At 37.4% G+C, this 15234-nt stretch overlaps 2 protein-coding genes across 3 annotated transcripts in view; one reads left to right on the forward strand and one right to left on the reverse strand.

The window, feature by feature from the left end:
* The window catches only part of LOC139943875 (uncharacterized), a 59546-nt gene extending 50510 nt beyond the window's left edge, over positions 1–9036 (reverse strand). For both annotated transcript variants that reach the window (XM_071940744.1, XM_071940743.1), the window contains exons 1-2: positions 8974–9036; positions 3251–3357 (exon numbers count right to left, since the gene is read on the reverse strand). The gene's annotated coding sequence lies outside the window, so the exon portion shown is untranslated. The remainder of the gene's footprint in view (positions 1–3250; positions 3358–8973) is intronic.
* A 95-nt stretch (positions 9037–9131) lies between these two features.
* On the forward strand, positions 9132–14553 carry LOC139943793 (transmembrane protein 220-like). The gene is made up of 7 exons (XM_071940607.1): positions 9132–9256; positions 10183–10353; positions 11138–11167; positions 11326–11386; positions 12330–12462; positions 12610–12678; positions 13086–14553. The coding sequence occupies exons 2-7, from the start codon at positions 10183–10185 to the stop codon at positions 13207–13209; spliced, it is 588 nt and encodes a 195-aa protein (XP_071796708.1). The 5' UTR covers positions 9132–9256; the 3' UTR covers positions 13210–14553.
* The last annotated feature ends 681 nt before the right edge of the window (positions 14554–15234 follow it).

Consider the following 15234-nt stretch of genomic DNA (forward strand, 5'->3'; position numbering starts at 1 on the left):
AGATACTACTGAAGACATTTTGTTAGTGCGGACTTGGTATATTAGCGAAAGTTTGAGATTTATTAATAATTTTGTGAGTTTGGGTTTTTGGTCAAAAATCCCAAAAAATCTGTGATGCCGGTATGGGTCGATTTTTCAGATTTTGGGTGAAATTTTTTTTGTTGATTTTATGCTTTCAAATGATACAGAAGATACTACTGAAGACATTTTATCAGTGCGGACTTGGTATATTAGCGAAAGTTTGAGATTTATTAAGAATTTTGTGAGTTTGGGTTTTTGGTCAAAAATCACAAAAAATCTGTGATGCCGGTATGGGTCGATTTTTCAGATTTTGAATGAAATTTTTTTCGTTGATTTTATGCTTTCAAATGATACAGAAGATACTACTGAAGACATTTGATCAGTGCGGACTTGGTATATTAGCGAAAGTTTGAGATTTATTAAGAATTTTGTGAGTTGGGGTTTTTGGTCAAAAATCACAAAAAATCTGTGATGCCGGTATGGGTCGATTTTTCAGATTAGGGGTGAAATTTTTTTCGTTGATTTTATGCTTTGAAATGATACAGAAGATACTACTGAAGACATTTTATTAGTGCGGACTTGGTATATAAGCAAAAGTTTGAGATTTATTAAGAATTTTGTGAGTTTGGGGTTTTTGGTCAAAAATCCAAAAAAATATGTGATGCCGGTATGGGTCGATTTTTCAGATTTTGGGTGAAATTATTTTCATTGATTTTATGCTTTCAAATGATACAGAAGATACTACTGAAGACATTTTGTTAGTGCGGACTTGGTATATTAGCGAAAGTATGAGATTTATTAAGAATTTTGTGAATTTGGGTTTTTGGTCAAAAATCCCCAAAAATCTGTGATGCCGGTATGGGTCGATTTTTCAGATTTTGGGTGAAATTTTTTTTGTTGATTTTATGCTTTCAAATGATACAGAAGATACTACTGAAGACATTTGATCAGTGCGGACTTGGTATATTAGCGAAAGTTTGAGATTTATTAAGAATTTTGCGAGTTTGAGTTTTTGGTCAAAAATCCAAAAAAATCTGTGATGCCGGTATGGGTCGATTTTTCAGATTTGGGGTGAAAAATTTTTCATTGATTTTATGCTTTCAAATGATACAAAAGATACTACTGAAGACATTTTATCAGTGCGGACTTGGTATATTAGCGAAAGTTTGAGATTTATTAATAATTTTGTGAGTTTGGGTTTTTGGTCAAAAATCCCCAAAAATCTGTGATGCCGGTATGGGTCGATTTTTCAGATTTTGGGTGAAATTGTTTTTGTTGATTTTATGCTTTCAAATGATACAGAAGATACTACTGAAGACATTTGATCAGTGCGGACTTGGTATATTAGCGAAAGTATGAGATTTATTAAGAATTTTGTGAATTTGGGTTTTTGGTCAAAAATCCCAAAAAATCTGTGATGCCGGTATGGGTCGATTTTTCAGATTTGGGGTGAAAAATTTTTCATTGAATTTATGCTTTCAAATGATACAGAAGATACTACTGAAGACATTTTATCAGTGCGGACTTGGTATATTAGCGAAAGTTTGAGATTTATTAAGAATTTTGTGAGTTTGGGTTTTTGGTCAAAAATCCCCAAAAATCTGTGATGCCGGTATGGGTCGATTTTTCAGAGTTTGGGTGAATTTTTTTTTGTTGATTTTATGCTTTCAAATGATACAGAAGATACTACTGAAGACATTTTGTTAGTGCGGACTTGGTATATTAGCGAAAGTTTGAGATTTATTAATAATTTTGTGAGTTTGGGTTTTTGGTCAAAAATCCCAAAAAATCTGTGATGCCGGTATGGGTCGATTTTTCAGATTTTGGGTGAAATTTTTTTTGTTGATTTTATGCTTTCAAATGATACAGAAGATACTACTGAAGACATTTTATCAGTGCGGACTTGGTATATTAGCGAAAGTTTGAGATTTATTAAGAATTTTGTGAGTTTGGGTTTTTGGTCAAAAATCACAAAAAATCTGTGATGCCGGTATGGGTCGATTTTTCAGATTTTGAATGAAATTTTTTTCGTTGATTTTATGCTTTCAAATGATACAGAAGATACTACTGAAGACATTTGATCAGTGCGGACTTGGTATATTAGCGAAAGTTTGAGATTTATTAAGAATTTTGTGAGTTTGGGTTTTTGGTCAAAAATCACAAAAAATCTGTGATGCCGGTATGGGTCGATTTTTCAGATTTGGGGTGAAAAATTTTTCATTGAATTTATGCTTTCAAATGATACAGAAGATACTACTGAAGACATTTTATCAGTGCGGACTTGGTATATTAGCGAAAGTTTGAGATTTATTAAGAATTTTGTGAGTTTGGGTTTTTGGTCAAAAATCACAAAAAATCTGTGATGCCGGTATAGGTCGATTTTTCAGATTTTGGTTGAATTCTTTTTTGTTGATTTTATGCTTTCAAATGATACAGAAGATACTACTGAAGACATTTTGTTAGTGCGCACTTGGTTTATTAGCAAAACTTTGAGATTTATTAAGAATTTTGTGAGTTTGGGTTTTTGGTCAAAAATCCCCCAAAATCTGTGATGCCGGTATGGGTCGATTTTTCAGATTTGGGGTGAAAAATTTTTCGTTGATTTTATGCTTTCAAATGATACAAAAGATACTACTGAAGACATTTTATAAGTGCGAACTTGGTATATTAGCGAAAGTTTGAGATTTATTAAGAATTTTGCGAGTTTGAGTTTTTGGTCAAAAATCCAAAAAAATCTGTGATGCCGGTATGGGTCGATTTTTCAGATTTGGGGTGAAAAATTTTTCATTGATTTTATGCTTTCAAATGATACAAAAGATACTACTGAAGACATTTTATCAGTGCGGACTTGGTATATTAGCGAAATTTTGAGATTTATTAATAATTTTGTGAGTTTGGGTTTTTGGTCAAAAATCCCCAAAAATCTGTGATGCCGGTATGGGTCGATTTTTCAGATTTTGGGTGAAATTTTTTTTGTTGATTTTATGCTTTCAAATGATACAGAAGATACTACTGAAGACATTTTATCAGGGCGGACTTGGTGCATTAGCGAAAGTTTGAGATTTACTACAACAACAACAACAACAACAACAACAACAACAACAACAACAACAACAACAACAACAACAACAACAACAACAACAACAACAACAATAATAATAATAGATCATGAGTGAAATTAATCTGTAGAGGGCGGTTTAACAATTCTACAATAACTATGACAACTGACCTGCTGATACAAACAGTGATTCTTCTAAGACCACCAAGGTTTGTTGGAAGCCCGGAGTCACTCACATCCGACTATGCTAGGACTGGCTCTCTTGCGTATGTGTACATCTAGATGCATAAAGACAAGATAATGAAAAGGTTGTCAGCGCAAGTACTTACTAAGCACAGAAAAACAGAAATTGCCCAGAACCTACCACCAGTTTTTCACTTAATTTGAAATAAAATAGTATCTGATTTCAGGCGCGGATCCAGGATTTTTTTAACCGGAAGGCACAACTTTGTAGTCATACTTTGTTTTTTGCTGAAAGAAATTTAAGGGGTGGGGCCCAGGGGCTAAGCACCGGTGGGGGTCCAGGGGGTGAAGCCCACGGGAGCTATGAGATTTTGGAGTTTTTGTGCCGAAAAAATCAAGCCTCCATGTGCCTAAGTACAAAGTTCAAGAAACACTAAGCATTTTTTATCAATATCAGTCATCTAATTTTACTGGAAAACTTATGTACAATAACGTGCGACTCCAAGAAAGCTTTAATCACACATTAAAAGTCTATCAGTGAGATGCTTCTCCCTCTAGTTGACAATAAACTGAATTTACGCTGACATTGTCAATAAGTGTTTTTTGTTATCTGAAATTGCGAGCGTGAAGCATGACGTAGATTTCGTAGATGCTCTCAGGTGCAATCTAAGGCCTTCCCGGAGACATTTATTGGACCCTTTTACTTTATCTGAAATGACTTAAAAGTAATACAAATAATGCAGTAAAAGTTTGTCCACAAAATACTGTTGGGGCCTTGAGATAATTCTGGTACAGAAAATTTAAATGAAAAGGCATCATTCCTCTCGCCTTTTTTAATTTTTAATTTACCCAGGAGGGCACATGCCCACTTGGCCCCCCCCCCCTGGATCCTCGCCTGGAATTACTCTATGTGATATTCCTTTTTGTAAACATAAGCGAAAAAGTGGTGGCAGAACACGGAAAGTTTTCCCAGACCACTAGTACCTAGCAATAGTATGCCTTCACCATCAGCAGTCAAAATACTGTACAATAGCTATCACTGGTACATATAATAGGCACTCTAGGTAGTACGGAAAACAGTCATCTCACCCCCTGACAAAGTGGCCCCCACAAAGTTTTTCCCTTGCAAAGTCGCACCCAGCAAGCTCGCCCCCTCCAGGTACAATATCGCCCCCTAACAATGACGCCCCCAACAAAGTCGCCCCCGTCAGAGTAGCCCCCTGACAAAGTTCGTTTCGTCTTTTGATAGTTTAAGGACAACATAACTTATGAAATATCTTTCTGGGCGCAACATAATACACCAAATCTGGGCGATATGACGATATTATCAACACGATCTAGCCTTGGTGGTCTCTTATCTCTTTGCAGTGCCAGAGCATGACGAACATTCATGAAACGTTTATGTGTTGTGTGTATTTAAAATGAAAGGAAGGCCTGATGTTTCTTACAGCGCTGCTATCACATAGCAGTATCCATCACCTCATTCCAATGGAATGCTCATACTTTATTATTAGGGGATGAATAAACCGAGTGTTGCTTTGGCCACGCTAGATGTGCGAAGCTGTAGGGGAAATTCCCCTGGCCAGAAATCACCACGCTGTCTGATAAGATAGTAGCTAGCCAGTCAAGCTTTCCAGTCAAATAAGGGCGCGCTTTAGCGATTTACAATTGAGTGCAGTACACTATCCAATATCAAGCACTACCTTCTTGTGACAAGACTAGACCATGATAGGACGACGCACTAAAATACGGGTCCAACTACTTGCCATCAACTCGCTTTTTGAATATTTTGATCAAGGAAAAATTATCTCTAAGGGGCAAAGCCGTCGGCCGCCATCTTGCTTTTTCACAGAGCTAGTACATCATGGACAACAGAGAGCGTATTCCTGCATTTGGAATAAATAGTCTTGGCCCAAGATGTGAATGATCGGTACCGTTGGCTAATTATGCATTAGTGCTTTGTGTAAATTGATTGTTGACGCCTTGGGCTAAGACTAAGCCACACCCTGCAATCTGCATTGGTCGTGTTGACAGCCAAGTGATGGCACAAGCGAATTGACCGCGGATATTTACGTAACATGCATGTGTGATGACAATTGTGAAAGCATTGGAATAAAAATAGTGGCACTAGATTTTTGGAGATCGCAACATTTAACGATTCAGGTACAAATATGATTCAATTACATCAGAACCAGTTACAAGACAAAAATATAACGAGTTCGGTTTCATGGAATATGGCTATTTATTCAGTGATTTTCATATCAGCGTTTGTATCAAATTTATTTAATTTACACATTACACAGTCATGTTTTTGTTTTGTCTTCCTCGTTGCGCGTTAACTGTTTTCAGCGTAAGATTGAGCAATTGTTGGCCCTTTCTAAAGGATACTTTCAATTAGGCCTGGGCGAATTATTTGAATATCCGGTTAATGGCGAATAGGTTTTCCTATCCGAAACCGCGAATGCCTTTTTTTTCTTAACCGGATATCCATAATGGGCGCGGATACCTATTTATAAACTGAATAGTTCTGTAATTACAACCAAGTAACCAGATATTCTTTACTATCCGAATATCTATGGACATCAGGCGACAACTGATAGGAATGTTTTGTCTGAAACCTTATGAAACTTCTATTAAGACGGCATAAAACGGCATAAATTAAGTATTTAACTATGCTCACCTCCGTGAAGAGTTAAAACAATGACATTTCTGATGTTATTTGTTCAAAGATTACAAAAGTTTTTCTTCACGTAGAGTCAATTACGATCAACAGAAAAAGCAAATCGCCATCTTTAAATTAGATCCGTGATTTTTATGAATGAACCGAGTGACATTGTCTAAAACTAATATCAATCTTCATAAGATCTCATTCACAAACGAATAGCGCCCTCTAGCAGCAAAGAAATATATATATATTTGTTTATTTTTTTTAATAGCGCCCTCTAGCGGCGAAAAAACTATTTGAATATCCGGTTAATTTCGGATAGTTGGCCAGCGGTATCCGAAAACCAAAATTTCACTATTCGCCCAGCACTACTTTAAATTTTAAATAATCTTCACGATATATATTATCATATCGATGGTATTCACCAGACGATATACCACCTGTCAAATTAGTAGTATCGTAGTGGGTTAAAATACATCAACAAGGGTAGAATGTTAGTTTGCTACACTTCGCTGACAATGCATCGTTATCGGCTGCCAATGTAACACCAACAACAACTGAGCCGCAGTTGGGCGGGCCCATTTGCACTTGGGCGGGCCCATTTAACACCACCAATGGGCAGGCCCATTTGCACTTGGGCAGGCCCATTTAACATAAACAACAACTGTGCCGCAGTTGGGCAGGCCAAGTTTAAGTTGGGCGACCAATTCGAAGTTGGGCGGCTCATTCGAAATTGGCCCATTCGAAGTTGGCCCATTCGAAGTTGGCCCATTCGAAGTTGGCCCATTCGAAGTTGGCCCATTCGAAGTTGGGCGACCCATTCGAAGTTGGCCCATTCGAAGTTGGGCGGCCCATTCGCAGTTGGGCGACCCATTCGCAGTTGGCCAATTCGAAGTTGGGCGACCCATTCGAAGTTGGGTGTTTCATTCGAAGTTGGGCGGCCCATTCGAAGTTGGGTGGTCAACTTGGAGTTGAAGTTTGTACACAATAGATCTCATACTCAACATACACCAAAAAAAAAAAATTATATAATTAAAGTCACCTGGAAACAGAATTGTTTTTCTTCAAACATTAGAGTAAAGTCAAGTTAAGTCAAAATCAAAATACACTTTCCGTATATAACTTTCCGTATCATGCTCACCCTGAACTATATAAAAAATTTTGACTGGCAAGTTTTGACGGTTAAATATCGTCGATATGATGATATATTGTAAAGATTTTTTTAAATTGAAAAGACTATAATGGCTCAATCGCACACTAAAAAAACAGTTTAAACGCAACGACGAAGACAAACAAAACATGACTGTTTAAAAAAATATATATCTAAATATAAAAAATTGACCATGTAAATTAAATAAATTTTCGACAAACCGTTGATATGAAAATCACTGAATTATGACACAGAACACGCTTCATTTTTGTGTTTCATATTCATAAATACCCCAGAAATTTTTGCTACTCCTATTGGTGGAGAGCGCGTCACGTTGGGGTGTTTAAACGGTTGATAATGACCAGCTGGAGCTGTTTATAACCGACTGGATTCTGTGTGTCAGGTGCACGCGTACGCGGAACGTGCAATTCATAGCTATTAGTAACAGTGCGTAATCTAGTTTGAAGCGCACGCGCGTACACACAACCAGATTCTTACAAAGTAAAAAAAACAACATTCAAACCTTGAATTTTTCAAGCTTCAAAGTGTCTATTATTGAATTTTTTAACAAAAGGACATTTTGTGAATGGGAATAAAGAGTGAAGTGACTCGTTCTTAAAGCCATTGGACACTTTCAGTAAACACTGTTGTCCAAGGCCCACACTTCGTGTACCACAACTTATATATAAAATAAAAAAAACTGTGAAAATTTAGGCTCAATCGGTCATCTGAGTCGGGAGAAAATAACGGGAAAACCCACCCTTTGTTTTCCCACAGTTCGCCGTGTCATGACATGTGTTTAAAATAAATCTGCAGTTCTCGCAATCGAGAATTGATATTATTTTAATGTTCGCCATTATCTTCTGTATACCCTGTAAATTATTTGTCAATCTGTGAACTTTAAAAAAAAATTCTGTAAGCGTTCGTTTAAAACCTTGCAGGGTCGTTGCCGTGTGGTCAATGGCGCACCCAGGATTATGTTTTTTGAGGGGGGCTCAAACCAATTTATTGGTTGGGGTCCAGGGGCCGGCCTTATGGCCCCTGATGGGGTCCAGGGGTGAAGCCTGGTGGGGGTCAGGGGGCAAACCCCAAATACAAGCATTATGAATGTATATTGAGTAGGATGGGGAAAGCTTAGGTGTACAGTACACATGAAACTTCAGTTCTGGCTGGCTAACAGTCGCAAAACTTTCACCCATCAACGCTGATTTGAAAAACGTCTATTAAAAAGGCCCTAAGTATGAGACCCCTATAAGGCTCACAGGGTAGCCTTATAGTTTCTAGAAGTATACACCGGTGTACATCATCTTGATCGTTCCAGGCGTTGGTCGATTTCCAGTGATGTGTACGAAACAACTGCGGGTTTGAGGGAATTGTTTCTTGTTCGTCTGCTTATTTAACAATTAAAGGTCCTTCGTATTGTTTGAAGATGACAACAGAACTTTGAGAAGAGGAATAACAGTTATAATACACAGGTATAACAACAGTTATAATACACAGGTATAACAAAACAATTGTTGCACGCTGTGACTGGGGTCCATGGGTTTTGTACACCCTCGAGGGGAAATGGCACCTTCGGCTTCGCCACGGGTTCCATTTTCCCCCTCGAGTGTACAAAACGCCATGGACCTCGTCACAGCATGCAACATTTGTTTATTTGTATACTGAAAACTGTGAACACACACGTACAGTGACATGTGTCACAGAAACTATCAAGGACAAGTTCGACACAATTGTTGGTTTGACCATGGAGGAATAATTCTAATTATTCCTCCATGGTTTGACACAAGTATTGAGCATAAACACGTATGGTCGATATTTAACACATCTTGAGAGCAACTGAGAAGTATAGAACAGTGTTTTTGAGAATGGTTGTAATGATAAATTTAAACTTACCAAGTTTACTAAGTTTGTTCAGCTGCGAGTCAAGCAAGGTGTGAGTTCATGGTTCAATTCAAGGAAGCACGAGGGTTTGACCAAAAATATAAACACCGACAACAGAGGGCGCTTCATCAAAACAACAACAACAATTTTCTTCTTAATTCGGGGTCTTTCCCTCTACTCTTGGATTCGACTCTGTCGGCAGGCCCGGTGTGCTTGTGTAAATATTAATCACCAGGCCAAATGGTTGCATAATTCAGCTCGGATCCCAACATCACCAACTGTAGCCGGTAATAAGGTAACTATTGATCAACAGCACTGAACGATTTCGTCCAGCAATTTTACATAGTAGATATTAAGATAGGCTCTAGCAAACTGAACTCGTTTTGTGCACACTGCACTATGGCTATGCTGAGTGCATGGCTGTTAGATAGCGAGTGTTTAAAATATTATTAGCATGGAGGCTGTTGGATTGGATTGGATTGGACCATTGCTAGGCCTCGATTGTGGAGTCCTCCAACTTGATCATGGATTGTATTTGTTGGAAGAAACTAGTGACTCTGTGCTGTTCAATTAATGATCCTTCCTCTGGACCTGGTAATAAACTAAAGTATGCAGAACGATAATCAGTGTTTTGATGTTTAGGCATAGTTTAATACTATTTCTTTGTGGCACATTCATCGCACCCATTGTGCCATATGGTACAGTGAATGTATGGTTTATGTAAATTTAATAAAATAGATGAGATAACACTTGTTTTATCTCCATGGTGATGATCTCCACATATGACGGGAGGGATACTACAATGAATGGGGATGCCTCACAAGAAAGTTGTGAATGTGTGTTGGGAAAGTTAAGGACAGGTGCACGTGTATTATAGTACAAAAAGGAATTAGTGCTGGCACTGCTGGCTATATAATAAAAAGTTAAAGGTAGGCCATAATATATTGATCTGTCAATGACCAATTTAAAAACAAATAAAGCTCTCGATACAGCGGTTCAAAAAGTTTGAGTCCAACAGTAGTACAAGGCTCACAATCACATCGAGCCTTATTTATAGTTTCTAGATATAGAAAGGACGATACTGCCTGACAATTCTTTGCCTAGCAAAAATTGAGTCAAGCACCAGCCACAACAATGAAAACTGTAACCTGTTTCTCCTAGGCAATACTATTCTAGTCTTAGCAAGTAACAAAATATTTATAATTTTTTTTTTTTTTACAGATGGACTCATTAACTGGCCCCGGTTTGGTCAAGCCCAACCTATCCTTGGGGTCAGACAACGAGTCAAAGGTCATGACCAAAGATGGCAAGGTCACAACTCCGCATCGTTGGCTGTGGTCTGGTATCAATGCTGTCATGGCTGTATTCTTTGCTTTGGCTGCATTTGTACAGGTACAGGTTTCTACTTTCATTTGTCGAGGCCAAGCGGATAAGAACCCCAGACCCCAGACTCAGCTTAGGGCCCAATTTCATAGAGCTGCTAAGCACAAAAATTTTCTTAGCATAACATTTCTTCCTTGATAAAAACAGGTTTACCAACCAAATTTCCATGTGATTTTCAGGATAAGCAAACAAAAGCTGAACACCAGTAACAATCGCTATGCAACAAATGGAAATTTGGCTGGTAATCCTGTTTTTATCGGGGAATAAATTTCATGCTTAGCAAGTTTTTGTGCTTAGCAGCTCTAGGAAATTGGGCCCTGGTGTTTCTGATCAGCAGGGTGTGGGTTCCAGTCCCGGTCTTGACACTTGTGTCCTTAAGCAAGACACTTAATCACTATTGCTTCGTCCTTTGGATGGGACGTAAAGCTGTGTGCTGTGTAATGCCTGTAAAAGAACCCAGTGCACTTATCGAAAAGTGATGGGGTTCGCCTTGGTGTTTCTTGTTTGATTGGTTGCATATTGTGCCACAGTACTTTGTAAACCATTACATGGTGCTATGTAAAAGGAGTAGATTTCATACTTAAACATCACCCAACATATACCTTGCTGAAAAATACTGAATTTTGGAGGAAATTGTAAACTTGTAATATTGGAACTTTGCAAAGGGCACAACATCAAAAACCTCACGGCATTGCCATGGGGTACCGTTGGTTAGTTTTAGGCCTGTAATACCAAATAATAAAGTATGCGAGACTTATAAAACAATGACCGTTCTGTTCCTGTTTTCTTGCAGTTAAATGACCCAGATCCTTATCTTTGGATTGTAAGTATTAATTCTATCTTTTCTTACTTCCTCAAATCAAGCCACTTATCATAGTGTTAGATGCAGATTTCAGATCATCAAATATCAAGTTAATCAAATTTTTAAATATATAAACAAAGGTATAAATTTTTCTTCACGTTTATTTTGTTGATCATTAGCCAGTCTACATGATTCCAAGCTTTCTGTGTTCGTCCATCGTGTGGTCTAGCGATGCTGTTGGTAAGTGATGACAACCAAAGGATCTTATTGTTCTGTCAAACTGATAATCAAATATTGAGATTCAAACCATGCCTTTTCCCATGCGTCAATCACATTGAACTAAAGTTCTGATGGCTTTAAAGTTCACTAGAGCCATACGGATGATAAATTTAAACTACCTAGGTACAGAACTATGGAATGAGCTTCCAGCTCCTGTTAGATAATTTTTCCAAGTTATTCCTTGTACTAATCAGCATATGATTTTGTGTGCACTACTTTCAAAGGATTTCATTTAACACTCAAACTTTGTTTATGACTGACAGGAGCATGTTCTGACTTTGTTTTTTAAATTAGACTTAAAAAAAAATAATTCTTTGCAAGTTCAACTTTCTTTTCCCTCCTCATTGATGTTATTGTTTGTTTGTACACTGTGGTAATATTGTATAATTGTAAAATAATATTTGTAATATTTGTATTACTGTATAAGATTGTATGCTTTTAGTGGTTGGACTGGGCATCGGTGGAAAACAGCTGACATGCGGACATGATTTTGTACACAGTATAAAAAAAGAATAGGATTGGGCAAGACATCAAAATACAAAATTGATTCTCACTCAGTAGTAAATAGGTACCTGCTAGAGCAGAGATGGTTGCTGTGAATGATAAGCAACCTGTGCGCTCATGTCAATGCCGGTGCTGCATACTCCTAAGGAGTTCATATGGTTTCAGGAATACTTTTGTTGGCCCGATAAGCAGGACCAAATTTCATACAGCCTGTAAGCACAGAAACCTGCTAAGCACAGGAAAATATTAATTTTGCTTAACTAAATAAATAATAATAATAATAATAAACTACAGCATTTATAAGGCGCACTTTACTGAAAAGAAGAAACATTCAAAGGCGCCGGTCAATGTTACTATTAAAAGATTATTATAATGTTGTTGTGCTTTTGCTTTCCAATAGACTCTATGTGTTGGCATGTTACAGCCACGGTACACATGTGTTTATGTGCTGTTGGAATCGCTGTACTGACGTTCCAAACCAGACAGCAAATGAAGAACGAGATGATAAACCCCCTAGCTTTAGAAGAGGGAAGGTAAGCGCAACAAACAAAATCATTCTTTTACATTTTAAAAATCATTTTATTAACTCAAACATTTTATAAATTCTTTGACTTTTTTGTTAATCATTCAGTAATTGTCCCATTTTCATCTTTCTTCCCATTTTTGTTTTGTTAAACTAGAGAGCTGTTTGGTCTTCTTATAGCCCTGATGTGGATACTGATTTGCAAGTTCAGCAGCCGTGTTAAATTGTGAGTTATCTCCCAGTACCATAGATTCCATAACAAGGTTCAATGAACGTTTGTTGACAATTTAAAAACTGGGTGTACAAGTTGTTTACTTTCAATACATTTACCTCGACAGATTAAACAGGGTGTCCAAATCGAAAACAGGGTGTCCAAAAAACAACCAGACACCCCTGGCTAACTGTATCTTTGCTGGTCTATGTTTTTTAATATTCCCCCTTTTTATGTGATTGTAGCCTAACATCTAAAAAGCAACACAAAAACAAGATACTTAGAACTTTAAGCAAAGTTGTTAAGCAGCATCATGACCCAGGCAGCCTGAATTCATTCACCTGAACTTGAACATAGTGTGAACTTTGTATCTTTGCTGGTCTAACTTGATCTCTAATATCTCCTTTTTACACATATATCAGGGTAACATCTACAAAGCAGCAGAGTGCGCTGATCTGGTCATTCGTTCTGCTTGGATGTGCACCACTGATACTCTGGGGGACATGCTATCAATCACATTTCAGCCACTGTGGAGACGTACTTTGAATGCTTTAAATAGTAACAATATAGCTTGGAATCCATCCATTGACTATGTTTGATGTATTGGTAACTGTGCAGACTGTCAACTAAACAAGACTTAAAATTGCAATATTATACTTTGCAGCTTCCTTAAATGTAAATATACTTTGACATAATTATAATCTGTTTAAAGTTCTGGAAATTTTATTTGTTGGTTTTAATTATGTGGACCTAAATTACTTAAATACCTACGCAGTACTGTAAGTTTTTTTTTTTTTGGCAGTTACTAAAAACAGTCATGTACAGGGTTGGCATATCAACTTTTGTTTAAAAACAATGTACATGTAATGATTGTATTCATGGTATAGTACTCGGTATGATTTTACCCTATAAGCATTAAGGGAATAAAAGGGTAGCGACGAGTTGTTACACGGCCGTTTAAAGCTGGCAGGGTCGAATTGCCATGTGATAAAAGCCTGAGCCGAAGGCGAGGGCCTTTATCGCACGGCAGCGTGGATTTCACAAAGAGTTAAGACTAGTGTTATCTCGAGTTAGTTATTCGACCTGACTTAGGACTAGCCTTATGTTTTGTATAAACTCCTAAGAGTACTAGGACTAGTCCTAAGTTAGGACTATCTTTCTGAAATCAACATCCCTTCCTGCAAATAACTATCATGAGTGTCATACATGAATGGGTCCAATATCATTTTAAAAGCGGTTAAGCAGAAAATTACTGCTTGACAATTTTTTTTTTGCCAAGTCGAAATTGAGTGGGGCACCAGCCACAACAACTCAAACTTAATGTACATTTGGCTGGTAAACTGATTCTACTAAGCAGTACTATTATGTGCTAAGCAAGTTTGCGTGCAGACAGCCTTTACAAAAACTGGGCACTTATCACCGGACGGGCTTGGTGGTCTAGCAGGTAAGAAATCGTCTTTAGAATGTAGAGGTCAAGGGTCAAATCCCAAACAAGTGGGACAGCTTTGAGTAGAGAACTTGCTGATTGATTGGAAAGGGAATAACCAAAAGAACAGAAATTTGTCTTTCACTTTAATTAATCAATTATTTTTGTATCTTAATGCTTGTTTTGTATAAAATTGGTCTGTGTTGTACTAAAGAGTTAAGTAAATGTTTTCCAAATTGTGTATGTGTTTGGTGTTATGAATTCAAACCCACCTACATGTATTCAATGATAAGCTACTTTAATAATATCATAAGAGTCAGTCTCAAAAACATTCCAATACATTTCGAAATTAAATCTTTAAAAAAGTAAAAAAGTGAATGATGATGTACTCTGATTATTGTACAACCCTTCGACAACAAAGATGTGTAATGTTTAGTGAAATAAATAAGGTGAAACCAATTGTAGTATTTTGACTCCTGTCTCAAACATCTCATTTTGGTGTTGGGCTTCCAGTCCCTGCATGATCACCAAATATTTGACGACTTTAAGAATAGAAGCAATCAGTAACACAAGGTGATGTGGCACAAATGAATGTTGAACCGAGCCCGAAACCCTGGGGCGCCAGTATTTTTGCAGTACCCTATTTTCGTGGTAACCTATTTTCCAGGATCCCTATTTTCGCGGTACCCTATTTTCGTGGTAACCTTTTTTTTGCGTTTCACGATAAAAAAAATTCGTGGTGACCTACTTTTGCGTTACCCTTTTTACGTGGTAACCTATTTTTGCCGTAACTTGTTTTCGTGGGTACCCTATTTTGCGGTACCCTATTTTTGAGGTACCCTATTTTCGAGGTCACCTATTTTTGCGGTACCCTATTTTTGAGGTACCCTATTTTTAAGGTACCCTTTTTTCGTGGTACCCTATTTTCGCCGTACCCTATTTCTGTGGTAACCTATTTTCGTGGTTACACCAGAAGGTCATTGGTTCAAGTCCCACTCCAATCAATTTCTCTTTGTTCAAACCCAAACTTTTGTTACTGTTAACACTTTCAACAAGTTTCAGAACCAAACACGAACCAGTTTTATTTTCATTAACACCAAATACTACTAATGACGAATGGCTAGATTCCATTTTGCCTTTTATGC

This window comes from Asterias amurensis, chromosome 11, assembly GCF_032118995.1.
Source record: "Asterias amurensis chromosome 11, ASM3211899v1".
In the NCBI taxonomy this organism is placed as follows: Eukaryota; Metazoa; Echinodermata; class Asteroidea; order Forcipulatida; family Asteriidae; genus Asterias; species Asterias amurensis.